This window comes from Suncus etruscus, chromosome 11 (assembly GCF_024139225.1).
Source record: "Suncus etruscus isolate mSunEtr1 chromosome 11, mSunEtr1.pri.cur, whole genome shotgun sequence".
NCBI lineage: Eukaryota > Metazoa > Chordata > Mammalia > Eulipotyphla > Soricidae > Suncus > Suncus etruscus.
In genome coordinates, this window is record NC_064858.1 from 106,770,686 (window position 1) to 106,793,798 (window position 23,113).

A 23,113-nucleotide genomic window follows, 5' to 3' on the forward strand; every position below is an offset into this window, starting at 1 on the left:
GGGGGTGTGACCCAAACAACTAAAAGAAAACAAAACAAAACAAAAAAAGATTCCTCTAGGGCAGGGCCACAAAATGTTGTACGGAGGGCCGTTTTGCGGCCCGCGAGCCGAGAGTTTGAGACCCCTGCTTTAAAAGGAATAAAACTAGTTTTGTGGGTGGAGTGGTGGTACAACAAGGAAGACCCAGGTTTGATCTCTGGCTTCCTATGTGTACTGAGTCTTCCAGGAGTGGTTCCTGAGCACAGAGCCAGAAGTAACCCCTGAACATAACTGGTGTGACTCAAAATTTAAAAAAAAGGAATTATTAATCTTGTCTTGATTCTTAGTTTTCACTGTTCTTATTCCTACTCATTCCCCCTCTCCAGTTCCTGCTGTGCTTCTCCCTCCACGGGAGCCCCCTGCCCGCTGCCTCTCTCACCCCTGGCCCATCCCACCCCACACAATCTGAACTTTTTCTTGGAAGCTGAGTCTCTCCCTTCATAAATCTCCACTCTTAGAAAGATTTATCAAAGGCAGCAGCATCTTGCTGGGGTCTCTGCGCTTGGCTTTGTCTTCTTCACCTCACTTGGAACAAAATTAAGTCCTTAGATCTCACCGAAGACCACCTTGGTTTATTAGAAAAAGCCAAGCCTTTCTTTGGCAGCGTCTGGCCTTCTGCAAAATAGGTGGCATTAAGCTATTTGGTCTCGAGTTTCACTCAACTGGAGCTCACGCTAGATTCCCGGAGAGGAGATGGGGAAGATTGAATAACACGATGGAAACCTTGGGAAGGATGGGAGCGAGCACCCTGCAGAGTCTTTGGGAAATGATTTCTGGTTCTGTTCAGCAGGAGCGGTTGTGAGGCTCCCCATTAACATGAGTTTGATCCCAGTCAGTGGCTGATTGTGGAGTGTTCCTGGGAGGGCACCGTCTCCGAGAGCTGAGGTTGACACTGGCTGGATGTCACTGCAGAAGTGGGGGCAGCCACACCCCGGCACACAGCGACCCCAGGAGTAGAGGAAGGGAAGCTGACGTGATTGAGGCGCCCCCACAGTCCTGCGCATTTTCCTGCAAATGCAGAGCAGAGACGAGAGTTATGCGAGGCAGAAGGGGCTCTGCAAGAAATAGGTTCAAGAACCTGAGGAAAGAAGGTTCCAGAACATGAAGAGCAGCACCCTGCTTCCTTTTCTTGTAACCTCTACCTTTAACTAAGCAATTCATTTTCGTTTGGGGGCTACACCCAGTAGTGCTTAGGAATTGCTCCTGATAGTCCTCAGGGGATGATATGGGACGTCAGGGATTGAGTCTGGATCAGGCGCATGCAAGGCAAACACCCTAACCACCTTTCTTCTTCTTTTTTTGCTTGTGTTTTTGGGTCATACCCAAGTCTGCTCAAGTCTGGCTCTGCACTCAGAAGTCGCTCCTGGCAGGCTCGGGGGACCGTATGGGATGCTGGGATTCGAACCAGGGTTCGTCCTGTGTTGACTACGTGCAAAGCAAACACCTTACACTGTGGCATTGCTCCGTGTCCCCCCCCCCCCACCTTTCTATTGCTCTGGCCCTTCATTTATTTTTTTTTTGGGGGGGGCCACACCCTGTGACGCTCAGGGGTTACTCCTGGCTATGCGCTCAGAAGTTGCTCCTGGCTTCTTGGGGGACCATATGGGACGCCGGGGGATTGAACCGAGGTCCGTCCTAGGCTAGCGCAGGCAAGGCAGGCACCTTACCTCCAGCGCCACCGCCCGGCCCCTCTTCATTTGTTTTTTAAGTCTTCAAAGCAGTGGTCAGGAGGCCTAGAGCTGCCTCCCTCCCAGTGATTGTTGGCCATGAGGGCAGCGGTTCAATATAAGAGCTCTGAGGATGCAGTGTTGGTGCCATCTGGGCTACTTCAGCACTGCTGGGGGCCTCAGGGCACCTGATGATGCTTGCAGAGCCATGTGGTGCCAGGGATCTAGCTCACACAACTTAGTCTATGTACTAGGCTGGCCTAGACCTCTTTACCCTTCAGACAGGAACTGGGGGTGTGTGTGTATTCACTGTCCTTATCCAGTTATTTCATCCCTAAGTTTGAGAGTGCTCAGCCTTGCTGCTAGATCACTCAGAGGCGTGATCAACCCTGGGGCATGTTTAATGTGCCCCGGAAGCTGGATTCATAAGGATGATAACATCTATGAAACCCCAGCTTAGGGCTATGTCTGCTTACTCTGTGCCCTTCCCCTTGACTTAGCCTCCAATGGCTCAGAAGATGTCAGGAGCTGTAAGGTAGAGGACAGTTTGCTTCCAATTCACAAATGCATCCCGGTTGGCAATATTTGCATGGCACCGGGCCCTAAACACGAAAGCATGTGTCTGAACACAGGCGTCCGGAGTGCAAGCCTACATGTACAGTTATATTCCTACTTGCTGAGAATTAGGGTATGAAGACCCTTATCCTCGCCCACCCTAGCCCCTCACCTCTGGATGAAAAGCATGGCAGGAATCTGGCCGCCGTCGGGGCTTCTGGGAACGCATCCTGTCACACTTGACAGAGGCATTATGTGCAGAATCAACGGTCAAGGCCAACACTTAACAGTAGCCCTCGATTCTGGAGATGACATTCTGGAAGAATCTAGGCCCGCTGACACGAGCTACTGCCTAGTGAGTGCATCCAGGGCCCATCCAGGAGGAAGATGTCGAGCCCAAAGCATGCTGGGGGCCATTGAGAGAGGCTGCTGGTGGGGAGAAGGACTGGCCGTCCCCCTTCCCGAAAACCCAAGCCCTCCCTCAATGACAGCTAACCCCATGCAGCCAACATGCTCCAGAAGAGTGGAAAGATATATTTGACCTCTGTAGCCTCCTGCAGGACTGGAGGGAAGACGCTGCAATCACACGAGGTGTCCGTCACCAGGAGGAGGAGATTACTGTTGGGGATCTGATGCATCGCAAAGGTCCTACAGCAAGGAGACAGGTGGATCATGGCCCTTATCCAAGGCGAGCTTGACATCGGGTGTTTAGGGAAGACATTTTTGGAGACTTGCTCGAGATGGCAGGTGGGAGAACAAAACCTTGAGGCAGAATTCAAAACAGCCTGGAGGCAACTGCTGAGCAGTCCTGAGCAGCTGACCCAGTCCTATTAGCTCATTTTACTTTCGAATTTTGTTGTTGTTGTTGTTTTGGTTTTTGGGTCACACCTGGCAGAGCTAGGGATTACTCCTGGCTCTATGCTCAGAAATTGCTCCTGGCAGGCTCGGGGGACCATATGGGATGCCGGGATTCGAACCGATGACCTCCTGCATGAAAGGCAAACGCCCTACCTCCATGCTATCTCTCCGGCCCCAAGTTGGTTATTTTTTTTAGTTTTTGGGTCACACCCAGTGGTGCTCAGGGGTTACTCCTGGCTGTCTGCTCAGAAACAGCTCCTGGCAGGCACGGGGGACCATATGGGACACCGGGATTCGAACCAACCACCTTTGGTCCTGGATCGGCTGCTTGCAAGGCAAACGCCGCTGTGCTATCTCTCTGGGCCCATTAATTAGCCATTGTTTAAATGTATAACAAGGAAGAGACCCGGAGCTAGATCATATACCTCAGAGACCTCAGAAGAAATTGGCCCTCACTATACCACACTTTTGCACTTCTGTTGTTGTTTCAGTTTTGGTTTTGGGTCACACTCGGCCGCGCTCAGGGGTTCCTCCTGGCTTAATGCTCAGAAATCGCTCCTGGCAGGCTCAGGGAACCATATGGGATGCTGGTATTCGAACCTCCATCCTTCTGCATGCAAGGCAAACACCCTACCTCCATGCTATCTATGCTATCCCTCTGGCTCCTGTATTTTTAAATTAAACTTTACTGATTAATTGGTTTTTGGGTCACACCTAGCGGTGCTCAGGGGTCCTCCTAACTCTGCACTCATATGGCATGCCAGGAATCGAACAGGGAGGGTCCCTCCTGGGCCCGCTCCATGCAAGGCAAACACCTTACCGCTGTGCTATCTCTCTGACCACCCCCCTGCAGCAGACTTTGAAGAAGCATTTATGCTTTCCCAGGAGATCGGAGGATGTCCAGAGGGGGAATTTATGAAAATGATGGGAACTGCTTCTATATATGCAAGAACTTATATATATGTCAGCGCAGAGCAAGGGGAGGTGGCAGTGGTCTGCTTTGGCCGCCAGGTGGCGCGGCTCTCCTGCGCATGGATCCAGAGGCCCCGGAGGAGGGAGGAGATAAAAGGGGAAAGCTGCTGTTTTCCAAAGATCAGAAGCTTTACATAAGAATGGATCATCCGAGCATTTCTTAACTAATTATTCTTATTTATTTCTTAAATAAACTCACACATATTTGTGACCACCCCAGCACTCGCTGCGCTTGCTATGATTCCATTTTGCAGATGAGAACTTGAGGCCCCAAAAGCCCACACAGCTAGAATGGAGCCAGGATGGGACCTGGTAATTAGGGTTTGGCATTTTTTGGGTGGCGGGGTGGGGTGGGGGTGGATGGAGTTGGGGTGGGGGAAAAAGTCTCCCAATCATTGCTCAGAGGGGCCAGTGGCCACTCCCACCAACACTGGCCAACTCCGCTGGACAGGCCGATTCCACAGTAGGCCCTGGAGATGCAGAGATGTTGGCCTGGTGTCTACAGAGCCCACTGGGGCAGAGTGTGGGGGTGTGTGGGTCTGAGTGTCTGTGTGCTGAGGGGGGTCTCTGGGACCACCTTCTGTGGTGCTGGGGGGAGGTGACTTGGGCCTGTGGCATCAGGGCCACATCAGGGGTTACTTCTGGGTTACACTCAGAAATCACTCCTGGCAGGCTCCAGAGACTGTATGGGATGCCAGGGATTGAACCTGGATCAGCCGTGTGCAAGGCAAATGCTCTACCTGCTGCGCTATTGCTCTGGTCCTTCAGGTCTATTTTAAAGTCTTTGCTCACTAGAAAACCTGTAGTCTGGGGACCAGAGAGATAGCACAGCAGTAGGGTGTTTGCCTTGCACACAGCCAATCCAGGATGGACGGTGGTTCGAATCCTGGCATCCCATATGGTCTCCCGTGCCTCCCAGGAGCGACTTCTGAACACAGAGCTAGGAGTAACCCCTGAGCGCTGCTGGGTGTGACCCCAAAACAAAAACAAAAAAATGAAAAAAAAGAAAACCTGCAGTCTAGTTTATTGAGACCACCAGCACTTCAAATGCAGCACACATAACAGCAGCTGCTATCTGCAGCAAGGAGGCTCAACTCTCCAGAGCTGGCGTCTAGACGAGCCAGATGCGCACCTCCCCTAATGCTCTCCTGACATCCTCCAGCTTTCTGGTATCTACACAGTCTCACGGAAGAGCAGCCTGGCTCTTGCTCTGTCTGCTCTTGCCTCCAGTCTTGCTTGGGGTCATTTTTGTGTCCTAAAGATGGAGACCTGGAGTGGGATGGTGTGGACTTGCTGGCCTAGGATGTGGCCTCAGATCACCTTCCCCTTGGCCTCCCATCTCAGCACTCCGTACTACCCACTGTCCCCGACTGTCCCCACTCCATGCCCTCTGCTCTGCTTATGCCTCCTTTGCTCAGGGGTTGGGGAGCACAGCCCCCCATGCACCCCAGCACACTCCGGCCTTCGCTCCCCCTCTGAGAGGCAGATCCTGGGCCTCACGACGCCGCCACCCATTGCAGACCACCAGAGTCTCTCTGCGCCTTACTTTTGGCAGGCCCCGCACTCGATGGCCCCTTGGGTCTCCAGCACGCCCGTCTGGTGCACGAACACTGGATACTCGGTGTCACAGGGCTGCAGGGTGCTCTGCTTCTGCTGCTTGTGTGCTGTGGGCAGACAGAGGCTGGGTGGAGGTCGGGCCGCCAGAACAAAGCCTGTGTTTGGGGCCCAGGCTGTGCCTTCACAGGGCAGGAATTTCACAGGGCAGGAAGGTTCCCGGGGCTGAGGTGGGGAAAAGGAACTGAAGAAATGGAGCAGCGGGTTACAGAGCACACAGGATGTGCCAGAGGTCTGTCCTGGTGACCTCAGATAGCCACACTTCTCTCCTCGCCCATTGGCAGGCTCTTCAGAGGCTCTGACAGCATGGATGTCCAGGCAGAAGGGAAGCGCAGAGGCATGGAACTGCCAAGGGGTGGCTTTGAAAGATCTCACCCACCCTTGGTCGTGAGCAGGAGCTGTTTCTCCAGTTTCTCCAAAGGCTGCTCTGCCTTGGCTCCAAGGACTGAGAGGTCAGGCTCAGCCCACATGGGGACACGGTCCTGAGTGGGCATCTGTGGGGGTGGGCTTCCCCTTAGAAAGGCTTGGAACAGAGAGAAGGGGACATTGCTCAAGACAAGCATGTCTGCTGGTGGGGGTGGACGGGAAGTGGGCCAGCTGAGGGTCGAGAACCTTTGTTCACCTACCCTGTCTGACCAGAACACTCCAGCAGTGCTTTCAAGCCTTCCCGCTTGCCTTTACCACCTCTCAGAATGAGACGAGGAGGACAGCAGCACCCCCACTTTAGAGAACCCTTGGGGGGATCACACAGGGAGGCTGTGAGTGCCCTTGACGCCCTCACTCAGCAACTTCCCGCTCTGCCTTAGAGCAAGAGTGGCCAGTTTACAGGCCACAGATCCCCACTGAGAGGAGAAGCCCAGTGGTCAGCCATTGTCTGGATCCCACAGAGAAAGAGGGCCTTCCAGGCTTTGGGGGGGGGCAGCAGGTGCCTCAGGAGGTGGAGCTGGTTCCACACAGGCAGCTCAGCTGGCTGGGCACCCATCACTGATCACGTGCTACTGATGATCATAGAGCCAGCTGGGCCCGGCAAGTGGCTTCCCAAAGACGGGCATGGCGAGGAGCACTGGCCCAGCCTGCTGAGACCGAGGGCAGACCTGACAGGCAAGGCCTGTTGGGCAGGGAGGAAGGAGTCTCAGGGATGCCTGGAACCAGCCCACGGGAAGGCTGCCCTCAGCTGTGAGAGATGGAACCGTTGACAGGAAGACCAAGCAAGGCTCAGTGACGCAGCCACTCCCCCAAAAGGGGGGCTTGTTTCTGATGGCTGTGACACTTGGTGTCTGGTTCCTGTCACACACACCAGAAGTCCTGTGAGGGCTGAGGGGTGTGATTTCCAAAAGGAGCCCTAAAAGGGGCAGGAATTAAGCCAAGGTGGGTCTTGGCAGAGGGCAAGTGCTCAGCCAGACAGGAGAGCTCCTGGCTCTGGAAATGGGTTCATTATTATTATTGTCAGTAATTATTATTGGTTTGGGGGCCACACCCAGCTGAGATCAGGACTAACTTTTGTCTCTGTGCTCAGAGATCACTCCTGGGGTGTGTTTGTTGGGAACCGAATCCAAGTTGACTGCGTGCAAGGCAAGAGCCCTCCCTCCCCACTGGGCAATTGCTCCAGCACCTGGAAACAGATTTTTTATATGGAAGCAAACTCTGCGCTCCATTGGGTGGGTGGTGCAACCCAAGTGGTGGAGGGATTCCAGAACCCAGTAGAAAGGGCCCTGTGGCCCCAGAGGCCGTGCAAGAGCAGAAGTCAGTGTCCTGGGTGGATGAGCCACCACCACAGCGGAAGTGATGGCTTTCCCTCAGGAACTAGAGCCTACCCGAGATTGAGAACACAGCTTTGTGCCCAGGAATTGGGGGACACATTCTCAGATGATAGTGGGACCCCGCCTTCAGCTCCTCAAGCTGGGACTGACCAGGGTGGACCCCAGAGTTGAGGTCCCACTGCCCGCTGCTCACCTGCAGGTGGCCACATGGCTGAACACACCACCTAGAATGTGCTCTCGGGCGATGACCATAATGAGTCACTCTCCTGGGAGATGTCTGTGAGTTGGGGGCATCTGCATCCCAGGAGGGGACAGTTTCACATCCCTGGGACCCAAGGGCCAGGGACAAGCCCCCTCCCAAGTTCTGTGACCAGCAGCCCGCTGGGTTGATGCTACTTACAGTGATGGAAGACAGTTCTGGCTGCCAGGACACGGGGCATGAGGTCAAACCGAAATGTCACAGGACAGTAACATCATGAGGTGGTGAGGTCCCCCGGGAGGAACAGTCTCAGGGATTGAACAGAGATGTGACAGGACACACACAGGTGAGAGGAAACAGCATGAGAGGATGGAGATGAAATGAGCCCCTCCCAGAGCCCCCATACCATCCATCATGCCCTGGACTCACCCTCAGCCCCATAGTCCATGGACCACGAGCCCCAGGAGCTCCCCTCCAGCACAGACCTGGGGACATGGGGTGACTTGTCTAGCCTGCCTACCCTCTCTTGGCCCCAGCTCCCAGGACACCCCAGACCGCCTCCTCTTCCACGATGCCCCTCCCCACAAGGACTCTGGGGTGCAGGGAGAGGGGCAGAGGTTCATACGTGTGGCCAGTCTGAAGGGACCTTGCCTCCCCCCACCCCCCGGAGTCCTGGGGATGCTGAGCTCCTGCCCAAAGGTCTCCTGGGCCCCACTCACAGCACGAGCTCAGTCAGCAGCCACTTTGCAGCACTCAGGAGGGCAGACAGCATCTGGGGTGGGGGGGAAGCAAGGAAAAGGGACAGGCCGTGAACCTCAAGACCACCATCCCCAGGGACTCTGGAGCTGTCTCCTGTGCTCCAATGCTCAGTACCCTCCCCGACTGAATGGTCTGGACTGCCCTCAGAGGGAAGGCCTAGTTCTCCTCCAGAAGGGAAAGGACAGCTCTGTGGGGCCCCGATGTATGTGGCACCATAGGGGTGTCATCAGGAGCAATGGGGAGGTGATGGAAATGTGCTGCTTTGTTTGTCAGAGGCCCCTGTTATTTCATGAGCTGCAGGAACAATTCCTCTGGAGCGGGAGACTGTCAAAGGTGAGAGGAAGAAGGGCAGAGAGGAAAATGGGAAGTCGAGGCAGACGTGGGTCAATGTTAGTATCTGGGTCAGGAGGGGTAACTGACTTTGACCTGGTGAGGGAGGTGGGGCGCACTCACACTGACCAGTGGTCGGGCAGCACTGTTGTGAGGGCTCCAGGGCCGGCACATGGCCTGGTAATCATACATGGTCACCCTAGAATGGAAGCAAGAGAGAAGCTCTAACAGAGGTAAGACACACAGTAGGTTGTGTAAGATTACTCTGAGCAATTTCATGACACTAAACTGGAACATCTAGAAGAAATAGATAAATGTTTAGAGTTGTAGAACATTCTGCCGACGTCAGGAGAAAGTAAATAATATGAATAGAACTTTTACTATTTGAGGGGCCAGAGAGAAGAGTAGTGGTCAGGGTACTTTGTATGCACTCAACTTGGGATCAGTCCCAGCCTTTTCTATAATCTTCTGAGCTCTTCCAAAAGTAACCCTTGAGCACAGAGACAGCAATAAGCTCTGCCCCCCCCCAATATAACAAATAAAATTGGGAGCAAGATATATTTAGGCTCCTATCATCCCACATTTCTTCCAGGGCAGTTTGCTGGGGGTAATACTCATTCTTGGGGTGATTGTCCAGGGTTTGGTGGCGGATGAGAAAAAAGCTGTGAGAATACAAAGCCTGAGAATTACAGAGTTAAGGGACAAGTCTTGCATGCTGCTGATTTGGGGTCCACTTGGGGTCCTATGGGGTCCATGTAGTTCCTCTTGGGAAGGAGCCTGAACTCCTGAGCACCAATTGGAAGGTTCCCCCTCAACCCCCACAAAAGGAACCAGCATGAAGAATCTATTCTTGCACTTGGTTTTTTTTTATTATTATTATTTATTTTTTTGGGGGAACCATACCCAGCGGTGCTCAGGGGTTACTCCTGGCTCTGCATATAGAAATTGCTCCTGGCAAGCTTGAGGGGACCGTATGGGATGTCAGGAATCGAACCCAGGTCCATCCTGGGTCAGCCATGTGCTGGGCAAACCCACTATGCTGTGTGTGCTATCTCTCTGGCCTCTTGCACTCGCTTTAAAGGAAATGGGAAACAGCGCAATTTTCCTCTTCCAGTTCCTGTGCAATCCCACTTTTGACGCTTTGGGACTTTCAGCACTTGCTTTTTAATTTTTTATATTTATTTTTGGTTTGGGGTGCTCAAGGCTTACTTCTGGCTCTGTGCTCAAGGATCACGCCTGTTGGGGCTCAGGGGAACCCTATGGGCACTGGGGATTGAGCCCGGGTTGGTTGCATGGAAGGCCAGTGCCCTATCGGTGGTCCTATGCCTCTGGCCCCTCGGTGTGTTTTTAAATTGAGATGTCATTGACTTATGACTGCCAGCACCACGCTTTGACATTTGCGTATGCTCCAAAGTGATCACGCTCGATGGAATTATCACCCGTCTGACTTATGCTCGTGCGTGATGAGACCAGTCACTCTTCCAGGCCACTTCCAAATATGCTGGTGTAGTGGTGATCGGCCCCGCCATCTTGCTGAATGCCACATCTTTAGGACTCATTTCTTTTATAACTGGGACTTGGTGCCCTGTTAACTCTCCTCATGCATTTTGCACACCCCCCAACAACCCTCCCTGTGGAATTTGGGGGGCTCCCAAACCTTGTGCCCATGGTGATCAGGGGGTTACTCACAGCCATTCTCGCCCCACAGCAAGATGGTTCAATGCTTAGGCTGCTGGCTACCTCTGGGACCAGCCCAGGAGGTAGGTGAGGTAGGTAGGTGTGTGTGTGTGTGTGTGTGTGTGTGTGTGTGTGTGTGTGTGTGTGTTGGGGGTTCTGTGGCGCTGGAGATGGAACCAGGTCAAACTCAGGATCCCAAATCTGTCTGAACCATTTAGTGTCACATTCTGCCTTCTGGTGTCTGCTCAGACTGGAAAGAGGCATGTCCCACTTACTGGCTGAAAACTCCCATGCTGAGCAGCTGGGTCATGAGTGCACCATCCACCTCCCCCAGAAATCTTCCCATCTGTAGGGGAGGGAGGAGGAAGAGAGAGAGAGAGAGAGGGAGAGAGAGAGAGAGAGAGAGAGAGAGAGAGAGAGAGAGAGAGAGAGAGAGTATTAAATCTCCCACTCGCACCTTATCCAATATGATCAAGTTTATTCCACTTCCTCCCCTCCCTCTAACCTCCTCCCTGCCACCTCTTCCTCCTTTCATGTTTTCCGAGCCCAAAGCTGGAGTCCATTATTGAGTCTAAAATCTGTCTCAGGGCTATAGTCTGATTTCTTCTTCCAAGGTACAGAATTCCATGAACACTTGTATGTAAATTGCTTGCAGCCAGCTTTTGGGAAGCTCAATTTGGATCCAGAGTGCATGCCTGTATCCATGTGCACAACACGTATGCTGACGCTGGACAGATATACTACATGTTTCATCCTGTGGCTACACAGGGCCACAGCAGGGGGATCACATGGAGGGGGCTGAAGGGCTCTGCAGCTGCTTCTCCCCCACCCATACCCCCACAGTCGATGTGTCTCTTTTCCCCCACTGCTTGGTCATAACCATTAATCTAACCTAACCCCATGCTGTTTGCACCCCACGCCCCTGTGAGGTTATACCTTATTTTACCTAAAACAAAGATCATCCCAAGTTTCTTTGAATCTGTTTGTTTACAATGTGGTTTCACCCAAAACAAAGATTGTCTTCTATGCCAACCTGGGCAGGACAAGCTCAGAATAGCCTGGACTCAGACTATTCTAATAAAAACAGTCCTGGCAGGCAGCTTGCAGGGGGAGAAGACGGCCAGACTGTATGCGTTGCACCCTCAGCCGGGCTTGCATTCTTTCATGCTCAACCCTGACTCGGACTCATTCACCTGGGGTTGAAGATACAGCTCAGGAGATGATTTTACAACTCCTGACTGTCCCCACGGCCCCAATTACTGGTCCAAGACCATCTGCCTCCAACACAGCAGGCTCTAGTCAAGGAATAAAACCAACCAACTAAGCAGGCTCCCCAGCCCTCCAGACCTGCCCACCTCACCCACCCATTCCCCTACACCCGCCCTGGCTTCTCACTGCCTTTGTCTTTGGCCTGGCGCTGAGGATGTGCTCTCCAGAACTCTCTTCCCTGTCTTGGCTTCCCATCCTCAGCCATGAGGAAGCTGTGGGGCCCAGGAGCTCGCCTTCTTGCCCTGCTCCAAGATTTCCCTTCCTAATGTTTCCCGGCCAAATTCACTCAGAAACAGATGTGGGAGAATTGAATGTCGAAGATGACAAGATTTTCAGACTTGGCTGAATGCAGATCTACTTGCACCCGAGTGCTGCCTCTCTGCTCTGATGGGGTGACCAGAGGACCAGCATGGAGGAGGTGAGGGAGGACAGTCGGGGCCAGAGGACAAGAAGACGACAGGGGGCAGCCTGAAGCCCTCTGAATCCCTCTACCAGAATAGCTCCTCTTCACTGGGGCAGTGTCTTTACCACTCAATAGGTGTGTTGATCAAGTTCCTGGCCTGCAAAGCCAAAGTCCAAACACAACCCTCGGTAGCCTGTTCAGGCACTAAAGCACCAGAGTCTGAGACTAGAGCCTCCTGGTAACCAGAGCATAAAAAAGGGGTCTGGCTCGGACTCTAGGTCTCCTCCTTCTGTTTTTGTTTTTATTTTTGAGCCACAGCCAGGGGTGCTCAGGAGTTACTCCTGTCTCAGCCCTAAGGAGTCACTCCTTGAGAGCTTGGGGAATCATAGCCGATGCCAGGGATCCAACTGGAAATTAGCAGCTGGTCCATTTGGGTTGCCTGCTTTCTGAGCTGGATCCCAGCCTGCAGAGGGGTGAGAGATGGGTGGCGAATGCCGAAGAGCGGGTGGGTAGTCATGCCGGCTGGCCTGGCTCAGGGCTATGCCTGTGTTGGTCATTGTCCAGGGTCAAGGGGCAGGACAGTTAGTTATGCTCTAACATGGGGTAACTCATGGTCGTCAGGGCTGTGAAGAGGATCAAACATGCAGGGTTCCTACCAGGGACCATCCTTTCCGTCCTTCCCAGGGAATATTCTGGCCCAGTGCCCTTGAGGGGGAGATGAGGGACATGCTGATTTGCTCTTCCAGTTCCCTGTCCTCTTCCTCAATGTCACCCGCTTGCATGGCTGCCTTTTAAGCTAGTTCTGATGCGCCCAGAGGGAAGACAAAGGTTATGAGCCTCAGGCAAGGAGGCAAGAGATGAGGGCAGAGAGCTGAGGCCCAAAATAGGCACCTCAGGGTCATTGAAGGGCAGAAAGCAGTGCTCTAGGTTGTCCGTCTTTGCACTGGGGAGCAGGGCTGGAAGGTGAGTGCTTGTGCCCTCTTACCAAGGGGCATTAACTTTCTATTAATTTATTAAATTAATGTTAATTAATAGAGGCTGGAGAGATAGCACAGTGGTAAGTAATTTGCCTTGCACTCGGTTCACCAGGGAGGGACCTGGTTCGATTCCCAGCATCCCATGTGGTCCCCCAGCCTGCCAGGGGCAATTTCTGAACACAGAGCCAGGAGTAACCTCTGAGCACCGCCGGGTGTGGCCCCTAAACCATTAAATAAATGAATAAATAAAAGTTTAAAAATGAATTATTAGATCAATTACTTTCTATTGATTCTATTAATTTTCTACTCATATCTCATGCTACAATGGAGCATCATATTTCTAGCTCCCTGCCCACCATGGCCCCTCCACAGCTCTCTTTTGAAGCGCCTATGTGTGATGTGAGTGGTACCTACGGGCAAACACCAAGCTCCTGAGTCCCCAAATCAGAGCCACTGTAGACACCATAGATATGGAGGGAGTTGTTGGGTCTCTCTGGAGTCCAGCTGGGAGCTGCTTTTCCCAGCCCTCCCACCGCCCAGTCCCTGAAGCCTGGCAGTGTTCTGTGATGGGATGAGCCCTTGGAGCCAAATATTTCCTCAGCAGGCCTCAGGCGACAGCAGGGCTGCTGTGAGCCCAATGGCTGTCCACAGCGCCAGGCTGGCAGGAAGGCCTCTCGAGGCAGGCTGGGAGTCTCAGAAGGATCTTTTTATCCGGAACAATCATCAGCTTCCCTCCCTGGGCTCTGAATGATTCTGGGCAGGAACAAGATGCAGCTGGAACCTTCTGGTATCCAGGTGGCCCGGGACCTCTGGAGAATAGTGACGAATGTGGAGATGAGGCAGGGACACTCACTGAGTCCCTTAGTCTGGGGTGGGGACTGGGAACTTGTGTCTCTCTCAAACTCCCAGATGCTGTGGGACTCCCATATTGCTTTAAGGGAGGAATACAGAAAGTGTAGGTTGAGGGGGCCAGTATGGGCCTTGAAGACTCTTGTGTGTCTGGGGCAACGTCCCTGTGAGTCCACCTTGCTCTCACTCTCTCTGCCTCTTCAGGCCGAGGAGCTGCCATGATGTGAGTCTCCCAGGGCTGCCCTGGCCTTGAGTCTCCTGCCAAGGGTCTCCATGGCAACGGAGCCCTGCCCCCAGCTTCCTGAATGAGCTGGCAGCCTGCTCCCCCCCTCTTCCCTGACAATTTTGACAGCAGCCCTGGCCGACTCCTTTCTTGTAGCCTGGCTAGAGACCCTAATCCAGAATCGCCCTAACATGAGCTACATTCAGATTGTCCACCCAGAGAAACAGCGAGGTGAATGAAATGTTTTACAGTTTTAAATTGCTGTATTTGGGGCGATTTGTTACGAAGCAGTATTAACCGCTACCGAGTTGTTGAATAAGTGAGGTTTTGAGAAGCAGAAATAAAGGATCTCACAGTGGCATGAGCTACTTGGACCTGGGCTTTCTCCCACTGTCTGACACTCGCCTTCCAAACCAGTCCCACCAAGAAGTTGCCATGTGAAGCTGCTGCTGACACCATTGGGCCATCTAGCCTCTATTCTACTGGACCTGACGGACCAGCCCAGGCATGGCAGTCAGTGTGGGGAAGGAGGAACAGAACCTGTGGAGACCTGGTTGGCCTTTGAGTCTTGGCGTCTGACTTTGGCCCGGACTTGGGCATTCAGGGTCTTTGAGGTATCAGTCAAGAGCCTCAGCTCAGCTCTGGGCAGTAATGAGGTGGGAACTGAGGGCAGGAGAGGCCTCTCCAGGAGCAGGGCTGTGGCCTGCACAGTCCTTTCAGAGAGGGTTAGTCCCTTAAGGACCCCAGCCTGGGCCCTACAGTTTCTCTGGTCTCAGGACCCAGGGGTCTCCCAGCCTTGGTTCCGCCATCATTGCTTCACCATCATTGACCTTCTGAGGTTCTAAAGCCTGTAATCTTGTGTAATCTTGCTTTGGGGTTAGGACCAGATCATTCAGAACCTCAAAAAATAGAGTTTTCTGGCAAAAGGAGCCAAAAGCATCACCACAGATGGGCTTAGAGTGGCATCCCTCTGGATCTCGCAGTGAATCTAGGACAGGGGGTGCCAGTGAGCTGGGTTCGAGTGAGGGGCCCCTACATAGTGGGAGTTCAGGGCTCTGGAGGCGCCTTTGGGCACTGTTTCCCGAAGTAGGTGATGCCGTGCTTCCAGAGTCGGTAGAATGATGGGGAGTGCTGGGGGCCTTCTTTTAGTTTAAAGAAATACATATTATATATTCAGGAGTCTGCTGAGAGGTTGTTTTGTTTTGAAAAGGTGTTTGTTTGAAGAGGAATATTTTTGGGATCCTCTAAGCCCAGAATGTTTCAGTTCATCTGTGCCCTGCTTCATTTCACAAAGAATTTGGGATAGTTTAATTAATTATTTTTTTACCTTAGAGCTCCTCATTTCTTCCACCCCCCACCTCCTGTCTCCAACAGCCACCATTTAATTGTGAGCATGATTTGTTTCCTAAGCCAACATACATCTCTGTATCTACGAACTGGAGTTTTTGTTTGTTTTAGATTCCATACATACAAAATCATAGAGCAGGGCCTGAGTGAGAGCACAGTGGGTAGGGTGTTTGCCTTGCAAGCACTTGATCTGGGTTCAATCCCGGCATCTCATATGATTCCCCAAGCCTGCCAGGAGTGTGGTTCCTGAGCACAGATCCAGGAGTAACTCCTGAACATCAGCAGATGTGGCCCAAGAAAGAAAGAAAAGAAAGGAAGAAAGGAAAGAGGGAAGGAAAGAAGGAAGAAAAGAAAGAGGGAAGGGAAAGAGAGAAAGAAAGAAGAAAAAAAGAAAGAGAGAAAAAAGAAAAACAAAGAAAGAAAGAAAGAAAGAAAGAAAGAAAGGAAGGAAAAGAAAGGAAGAAAAAAAATCACATAACATTTATTTTTCTCTGATTTACTCTTTTCACATATTGCTCTGGAGACCCATCTAGACTGTTGAAAAAAAAATCAAGATTGTTTTGTTTGTTTGTTTTTTGGGCCAAACTTACCTATTCTCAGGGCTTACTATTGGCTCTGCCCTCAGAAATCACTCCTGTTGGTGTTCAGGGGACCATAAATTGTGGCAAGATGGAACCCCAGTCTGCTGCATGAAGGCAAGCATTTAACATGCTACACTATCTCTTTGACCCTTCTTTTTAAAAAATTATAAACATTTTTTTTTCAGGTAGACCACTCTTGGCTGTGTTCAGGGATCATCCGTGGTGGATTTAGGGGACCATATTGGTTGCCAGGGAATTGAACCCAAGTAGACCATGAGCAAGACAAGTGCTATCCACTGTACTGCCATTTCAGCCCTATGATTCTTTTTTCTTTTCTTTCCCCTTCCTTCCTTCCTTCCTTCCTTCCTTCCTTCCTTCCTTCCTTCCTCCTTCCTTCCTTCTTCCTTCCTTCCTTCCTTCCTTCCTTCCTTCCTTCCTTCCTTCCTTCCTTCCTTCCTTCCTTCCTTCCTTCCTTCCTTCCTTCCCTCCCTCCCTCCCTCCCTCCCTCCCTCTTTCTTTCTTTCTTTCTTTCTTTCTTTCTTTCTTTCTTTCTTTCTTTCTTTCTTTCTTTCTTTCTTTCTTTCTTTCTTTCTTTCTTTCTTTCTTTCTTTCTTGCTTTCTTTCTTTCTTTCTTGCTTTCTTTTCTTTCTTCTTCTTTCTTTCTTTCTTGCTTTCTTGCTTTCTTGCTTTCTTCTTTCTTTCTTTCTTTCTTCTTTCTTCTTTCTTTTCTTTCTTTCTTCTTTCTTTCTTCTTTTCTTCTTTCTCTTCTTTCTTTTTTCTTTCTCTTTTCTTCTTTCTTCTTCCTTTTCCTTCCTTTTCTTCCTTCCTTCTTTCTTCTTCCTTTCCTTTCTTTCTTTTCTTTCATTTCTTTCTTTCTTTCTTTCTTTTCCTTCCTTTTCTTTTCCTTCTTCCTTTCTTTCTTCCTTTCTTCTTCCTTCTTCTTTTTCTTTCTTTTTTTTTTTTTCTTTCTTTTTTCTTTCTTCTTTCTCTTTCTCTGTCTCTTTCTCTCTTTCTCTTTCTCTCTTTCTCTTTCTTTCTTTTTATTTATGGAATTTTTCATTGTGTAAAGTTGCTATACTTTCTTTTATCAATTTATCTACTAGAGAATATTTAGGTTAAATAATGAATAAATATATGTATTCATGTATAAAAATAATAAATCTCTTAAATGAATACATCTCAGCTATGGTAAATAAAGATGCTGCAGACTTGCAGCTATTTTTCTGAGTTAGTGCTTTCATCTCCGTCAGATGAGTACCCAGAAGTGGATCACACGGTAGCTCTATTTTTAAATTTTTGAGGAACCTCCATACTGTTTCCATAGTGGCTGCGCCAATTTACATTCCCACCAACAGTGCACAGAGGCCCCCCTTTCTTCATGTCCTCATCAACACTTATTACTTCTTGACTTTGGATAATATTTATCTGAGAGACTCGAGGCAGGAGCTCGTTGTGGTTTTCATTTGCATTTCTCTGATGGTGAAGGAGGCCAAACAGCTATTCCATACCTGTTGGCCATCTGTATTTCTACCTCGGAAAACTGTCTGCTTAGATCTGCCCAATTCTTTATGGCAGGACTTTTTTTTTGGGGGGGGGGCAGGAGGGGTCCACACATGGCAGCGCTCAGGGGTTACTCCTGGCTCTACGCTCAGAAATTCCTCCTGGCAGGCTCAGGGGACTATATGGGGTGCCGGGATTTGAATCATCGACCTTCTGCATGAAAGGCAAACGCCTTACTTCCATGCTATCTCTCCGGTCCCTATGGCAGGACTTTTAAAACTACATTCAATAAAAAAATAGGTGGTGTTGGGAGCCGAGGATGGGATGGGGGCTGGGAAATTATTGTTTACAAGGCATAACATGGCATCTTTTACAAGAAAAGAAGAGTTACGGGGATGGATGGCAGTGCTGGCTGTATCGTGAGAATATATTTAGTATCACTGAGCTATCCATGAAAGAATGGTGAAATGTCACATTTTATGTTTCATTTCTTTAATAATAAAAAAAATACTTAAAACAACAAACCCCAACCTAACCCATACAGCTCCCTACCTCATACCGCTTGGGGGACCAGGGGTCCTCAAACTTTTTAAACAGGGGCCAGTTCACTGTCCCTCAGACCATTGGAGGGTCTGACTATAATAAAAACAAAACTTATGAACGAATTCTTCTGCACACTGCATAGATCTTATTTTGCAATGAAGAAACAAAACAGATACAAATACAATATGTGGCCCGTGGGCCATAGTTTGAGGACCACTGGCAGACCTTCTGTGAACTGAGAGTCTGGTCTTTTTTGGTTTGTTTGTTTGGCCACACCTGGCACCACTCAGGGGTTACTCCTGGCTCTGCACTCAGAAATCACTCCTGGAAGGTTCAGGGGACATATGGGATGCCGGGGATCGAACCCAGGTCTGTCCCAGGTCAGCCCCGTGCAAGGCAAACGCCTTACCACTGTGCTATCACTCTGGCCCTTGGAGTCTGGTCTTGACTCTGACTGTGTTGGCATTTGTCTTGGGGTCTCAGCCTTACCATTTCTGTCTGCACAACAAGTTGATGTGCTAGCTGAGTGCATCAAGGTCACAAAGCTAAGCAAGAAAATATAGTCTCCAAATAATTGTCATCATGAATTGGTCAGTGAGCCAGTGACAGCAAGATTCTTTTCTCTTTTTTGGGGGGTCACACCTGGTAGCGCTTAGAGGTTACTCCTGGCTTTATGCTCAGAACTAGCTCCTGGCATGCTCTGGGGACCATATGGGATGCCGGGATTCAAACCATCATCTTTCTGCATGTAAGGCAAATGCCTTACCTCCAAGCTATCTCTTCAGCCCAGATGGCAAGATTCTTATGTGTCGATGGTGTGGCTGGTAGAATAGGGCTGAAGGATCCCATTGAGTTAGACCAAGGAGCCTTTGGAAGAAGGGGGATCCTTGTCTGTTGAGGTGACCACACCTTTTCCCTGCCCTTGTCTTTTCAAATGGTCCTGCCTCTTGCAAGTTGGTCCTGGCTGCCCTTTGAGCATATTCTGCAACCCGAGAGGCCCCCACCTTGGCTCACTGCCATTTTATGCCAGCCAAGCCGTGAAGAATGTTTTTTCGTTTTCATATGGTTGAAATAGAGATCAGAGGATGGATGATCTTTCACGATGTAGGAAAATGATATGAAATTCAAATTTCAGCATCCATAATTAGGTTTCCCTGGAACAAAGCCAGGCTATCTAAAGCTGCTCCCCTGCGGGGCAGTGTGACTGACAGAGACCACTGGGCCGCACAGGCCTGAAATCCCTATGATGGCCCCTTCCAGGAGCCAACTGGGCCCTGCTGTGGGCAGGCCTGGATCTGGCTGTCCTCTTCTGGGTCTCGTTTCCCTTCTCTCAAATAGCCTGCACTGTCTGAAATGCCTCACACCCATCATAGGAGACATGCCGGGTCATCGTGAGTCCCAGGACCCCTGGTCAGCAGGGGTGAGTGCCTGAATGGCTGAGAGCTCAGAGGGTCCTCCAAGCCTCCTCCCAACTTCTGGTTTCAACTTTATGTCTGAAAGCCCCAAGAAATCTTGACCTTCACCCCCCTCCCCCCGTGACACTCAGGGAGACTGAAACCTCTCAGAGCTGCCAAAGGGAGGCAAAGAGAGAGTGCCTGAGGACCCAGAAAGGACAGATGCTTCCAGTCCTGCAAAGGGGGTCCTGATCATTCACCTGCTCAGGGGTCTATCTACAAGGAAAGTTCCCACTCTCCCTGTCCTCCACCCTTTCTTCCTTTTCTCCTTCCCTCCCTCCTTCCTTCCTTCCTTCCCTCCCTTTATTCCTTCCTCCTTCCCTTTCTTCCTCCCTCTCTCCCTCCCTCCCTCCCTCCCTCCCTCCCTCCCTCCCTCCCTCCCTCCCTCCCTCCCTCCTCCTTCCTTCCTTCCTTCCTTCCTTCCTTCCTTCCTTCCTTCCTTCCTTCCTTCCTTCCTTCCTTCCTTCCTTCCTTCCTTCCTTCCTCCCTCCCTCCTTCTGTCCTTTCTTTCTTTCCTCCTACCTCTATTGAGTGCCTCCTCACCATTTTGTTAAAAAAAAAATCCCACTCTTGCATCTTTAGCTCCATGGTTTCTGCCTTTATTTGGGCTGGTTTGCCTGTGGGACTGGGGAGAGGTGCCAAGATAGGCTAAATGGTACCTAGGGAACATCCCTCAACTCCCACCCCGGTAGGTCACAGAAAAGTTCTCAAGAAACCAGATTCCACGACACTGGCTGCCTTTCAGTCCTCATTAGCCCTCTTCCCCTATTAACTCTCTTCCCTCTTCCTCAGTCTTGACTCCTGCTGAGTTCTGGCAACTTCCATGGCTCTGAGCTATTAGAGAGAGAGCAGGGTTACAACATCTTCAAGTCAACTTCCACAGGTCAGTGTTGGGATTCTGTCAGTGCTGCCAGATGAGAACTTGATCAAAACTTGATGCAGTCTCCACCATTCTATAGTCTAGTCACTTTTCAGAGAGAAAGAAACTGAGGCACAAACCGTGGCTTTTGTTTGGGCAGTTGTTTGCCCAAATCAGACTCTAAGGGACTGTTGTCTTAAATAAATAAGGATGGTGGTGGATGGAAGTGGATGGAAGCCTTTGTCCTTAGGCCCCGGCCACGTGGCTTCATCCCCCATCAACCGGCGCGTCTGGGGTTCAGGAAAGTGACGGGTATTGAACTCACTCACAGGCAGGCATCAGGAAGCATCAACTTTATTCATACCCTATCCACCACATGTGTGTGGCCTACATCATAACCTTTCAAGCACTAGTTATTCTTGGCCCTGCATCTTAACTCCTTTCAGCCATCTTCCTTTGACCTCCATGCTGGTCAAAGACCACAAGGGCAAAGACCCTAATCCCCTGGGTCAAAGGCTTTATATAACCTTCCAAGACCACTGCCCAGAATGGGAGGGGTCTTGCAGGTAAGGTTACACCTAATATCCGGTTCCCAAGACCCTTCCCAGAAAAGGGCGGGTCTCAGGTAGGTACACCTAAATCCAGGGTGGAGTTACAGGGACTTGAGGGAGAGTGAGGTGATGGGCAGTTGGAGGGGCTGCTCCCCTGGGAGTGGGTCCCACAGAAAGTGCAAGTCCTGCTTTGTGACCTCCCTGAATCACTATATTGGATGGACACTAGCCCACCGTCATTCATGGGAGCGAACCACAGCATAACAAAGAATGAGCCAATGCTCTGATCCTCTGAATAGAAAAGTACTCTTGAATTCTGGAATCTCACCATGTTGATGTTGACTTACAAGAAGCCACACTGTTTCCTTCCAACCTTTGGCTCTAAGAGACTGAGCCAGGATTGCTTCCTGGTTCTGAGCCATCTGCACCACCCATAAGGCTACGCTATGCTGGGTCCATCCCCAGTCCATGTCCCCAAACCCTTACTTACCTCCTGGGGCCTTTCAGAGATGAGAATGAATCCATTGTTGTCGATGATGAAGCAATCCAGGTCCTGGGAAGAAAGCAAAGGATGGTCATGACCATGAATCATGGTCATGGTCTGAGCTCTGCCCTCTGGGCCCCTCGCCTGTGTGATGGTTGCAGTCACAGTGTCTGGACAAGAAGCCCTTCTGTGGAGTCCAGTACGTGGAAGGAGAAGCTGGCTGAGGAGAAGACTGGGTCAGGGGTCCATGACTATGACTTCCACCCGTCACGTGAAAAGAACTCACACTGTCCTCGCAGCTCTCTGGGCATGGTCCATTGGCTGGTTCACACTGGAAGAAAGAAGAGAAGTTTTAGGAAGGGTATTTGTGTGCCTGTGCATATGGACATGTGACATCTGAGTGTTTCTTAATGTGTACGTGTGACAAGCGGTGGACGTGTGTTTGTGGAAAGTAGGCTGGTTATATGATATAGATTTGATGTGTACATGGGGTGTGTGACATGTATGTATGTATGCATGCACGGAATTCATGTAAGGTATGGCATGTATGGATGGTCTGGTGAGGTCAGGACCTCTGCTGGCTGGATCTCTTTCACATCTCCAGCATCTGGGGCCAAGATCTGGTGAGGCAACCCTGACCCCCTGAGTGGCTTCATCTTGGGGACTCTCAGAGCCTCCTTATCTGTGCTCAGGAATCAGTCCTGACTGGGCTTGAAGGAGCCATATTCAGTGCCAAGGATCAAACCAGTGTCCTCCATGAACAGGACAAGAACCTTCCTTGCCCATTGTACTCTCTCTCTGGCCTCTAGATCAGGGGTCTCAAACTCGCGACCCCCGGGCTGTTTGCAGCCCTCTGTACAACATTTTGTGGCCCTGCCCTAGAGGAATCTCTTTTTGTTTTGTTTTGTTTTAGTTGTTTGGGTCACACCCCCCAATGTTCAAGGCTTACTACTGACTTTGCATTCAAGGATCACCCCGACTTTGCCTCCTGCGGCCCCCAGGTTAAATTGAGTTTGAGACCCCTGCCAATGAATGGGTCATGATCCTATGGGGTCATACCACAACATGTGGGGGTAGTAAAAAGCTTGTTTTGGGACTGGAGTGATAGTACAGCATGTAGGGCATTTGCCTTGCACATGCTCAACTCAGGTTTGATCCTTCGCATCCCAGATAGTTCCCTGAGCCTTCCAGGAGTGAGTCCTGAGCGCAGAGCTAAGAGTAATTCTTGAGCATGGCCGGGTGTGATCCAAACACCAAAAAACCAAACGAACAAAAAACACAAATACACACAAACTTATTTAAAAATAAAGTGGTGATTTATGATTGGTAAACATCAGATGTGTATGCTAGACTCTTTACCCAGGGATGCATAAATTTTTTCCAGGTGAAAGGGGTAAATGGAAGAAGTTTAGGAAGCCCTGTCCCGGATGTGCTTTCTCCATGCCCTTCCTGTCTCATGGGGAGGCAATTCGGGCAGCTCTGGGGTGGCAGAGAAGCCAGGAGAGGCAGTTCAAGCCAATGAAGGACACTGTATTCTGTCCTGTGTCACAGAGTCCAGCTGAGAGAGCACTGATAGCAGAGAGCAGTAATGGAGGCTATTTGCAGAGGACATAGGAACCCCTGAAGGCAGAGAGGGCACCAAT

General features: G+C 50.7%; 1 protein-coding gene across 1 annotated transcript in view; it reads right to left on the minus strand.

Moving 5' to 3' along the window:
* Positions 1 to 863: 863 nt before the first annotated feature.
* The window catches only part of CACNA2D4 (calcium voltage-gated channel auxiliary subunit alpha2delta 4), a 140,646-nt gene continuing 118,396 nt past the window's right edge, over positions 864 to 23,113 (minus strand). The window contains exons 30-40 of the mRNA XM_049783034.1: positions 21,757 to 21,801; positions 21,477 to 21,539; positions 10,706 to 10,776; positions 8,877 to 8,952; positions 8,384 to 8,436; positions 8,094 to 8,149; positions 7,866 to 7,886; positions 5,638 to 5,755; positions 2,797 to 2,909; positions 2,434 to 2,516; positions 864 to 1,047 (exon numbers count right to left, since the gene is read on the minus strand). Of these exons, the coding sequence (XP_049638991.1) occupies positions 943 to 1,047; positions 2,434 to 2,516; positions 2,797 to 2,909; positions 5,638 to 5,755; positions 7,866 to 7,886; positions 8,094 to 8,149; positions 8,384 to 8,436; positions 8,877 to 8,952; positions 10,706 to 10,776; positions 21,477 to 21,539; positions 21,757 to 21,801 (804 nt within the window). The 3' untranslated portion in view covers positions 864 to 942. The remainder of the gene's footprint in view (positions 1,048 to 2,433; positions 2,517 to 2,796; positions 2,910 to 5,637; positions 5,756 to 7,865; positions 7,887 to 8,093; positions 8,150 to 8,383; positions 8,437 to 8,876; positions 8,953 to 10,705; positions 10,777 to 21,476; positions 21,540 to 21,756; positions 21,802 to 23,113) is intronic.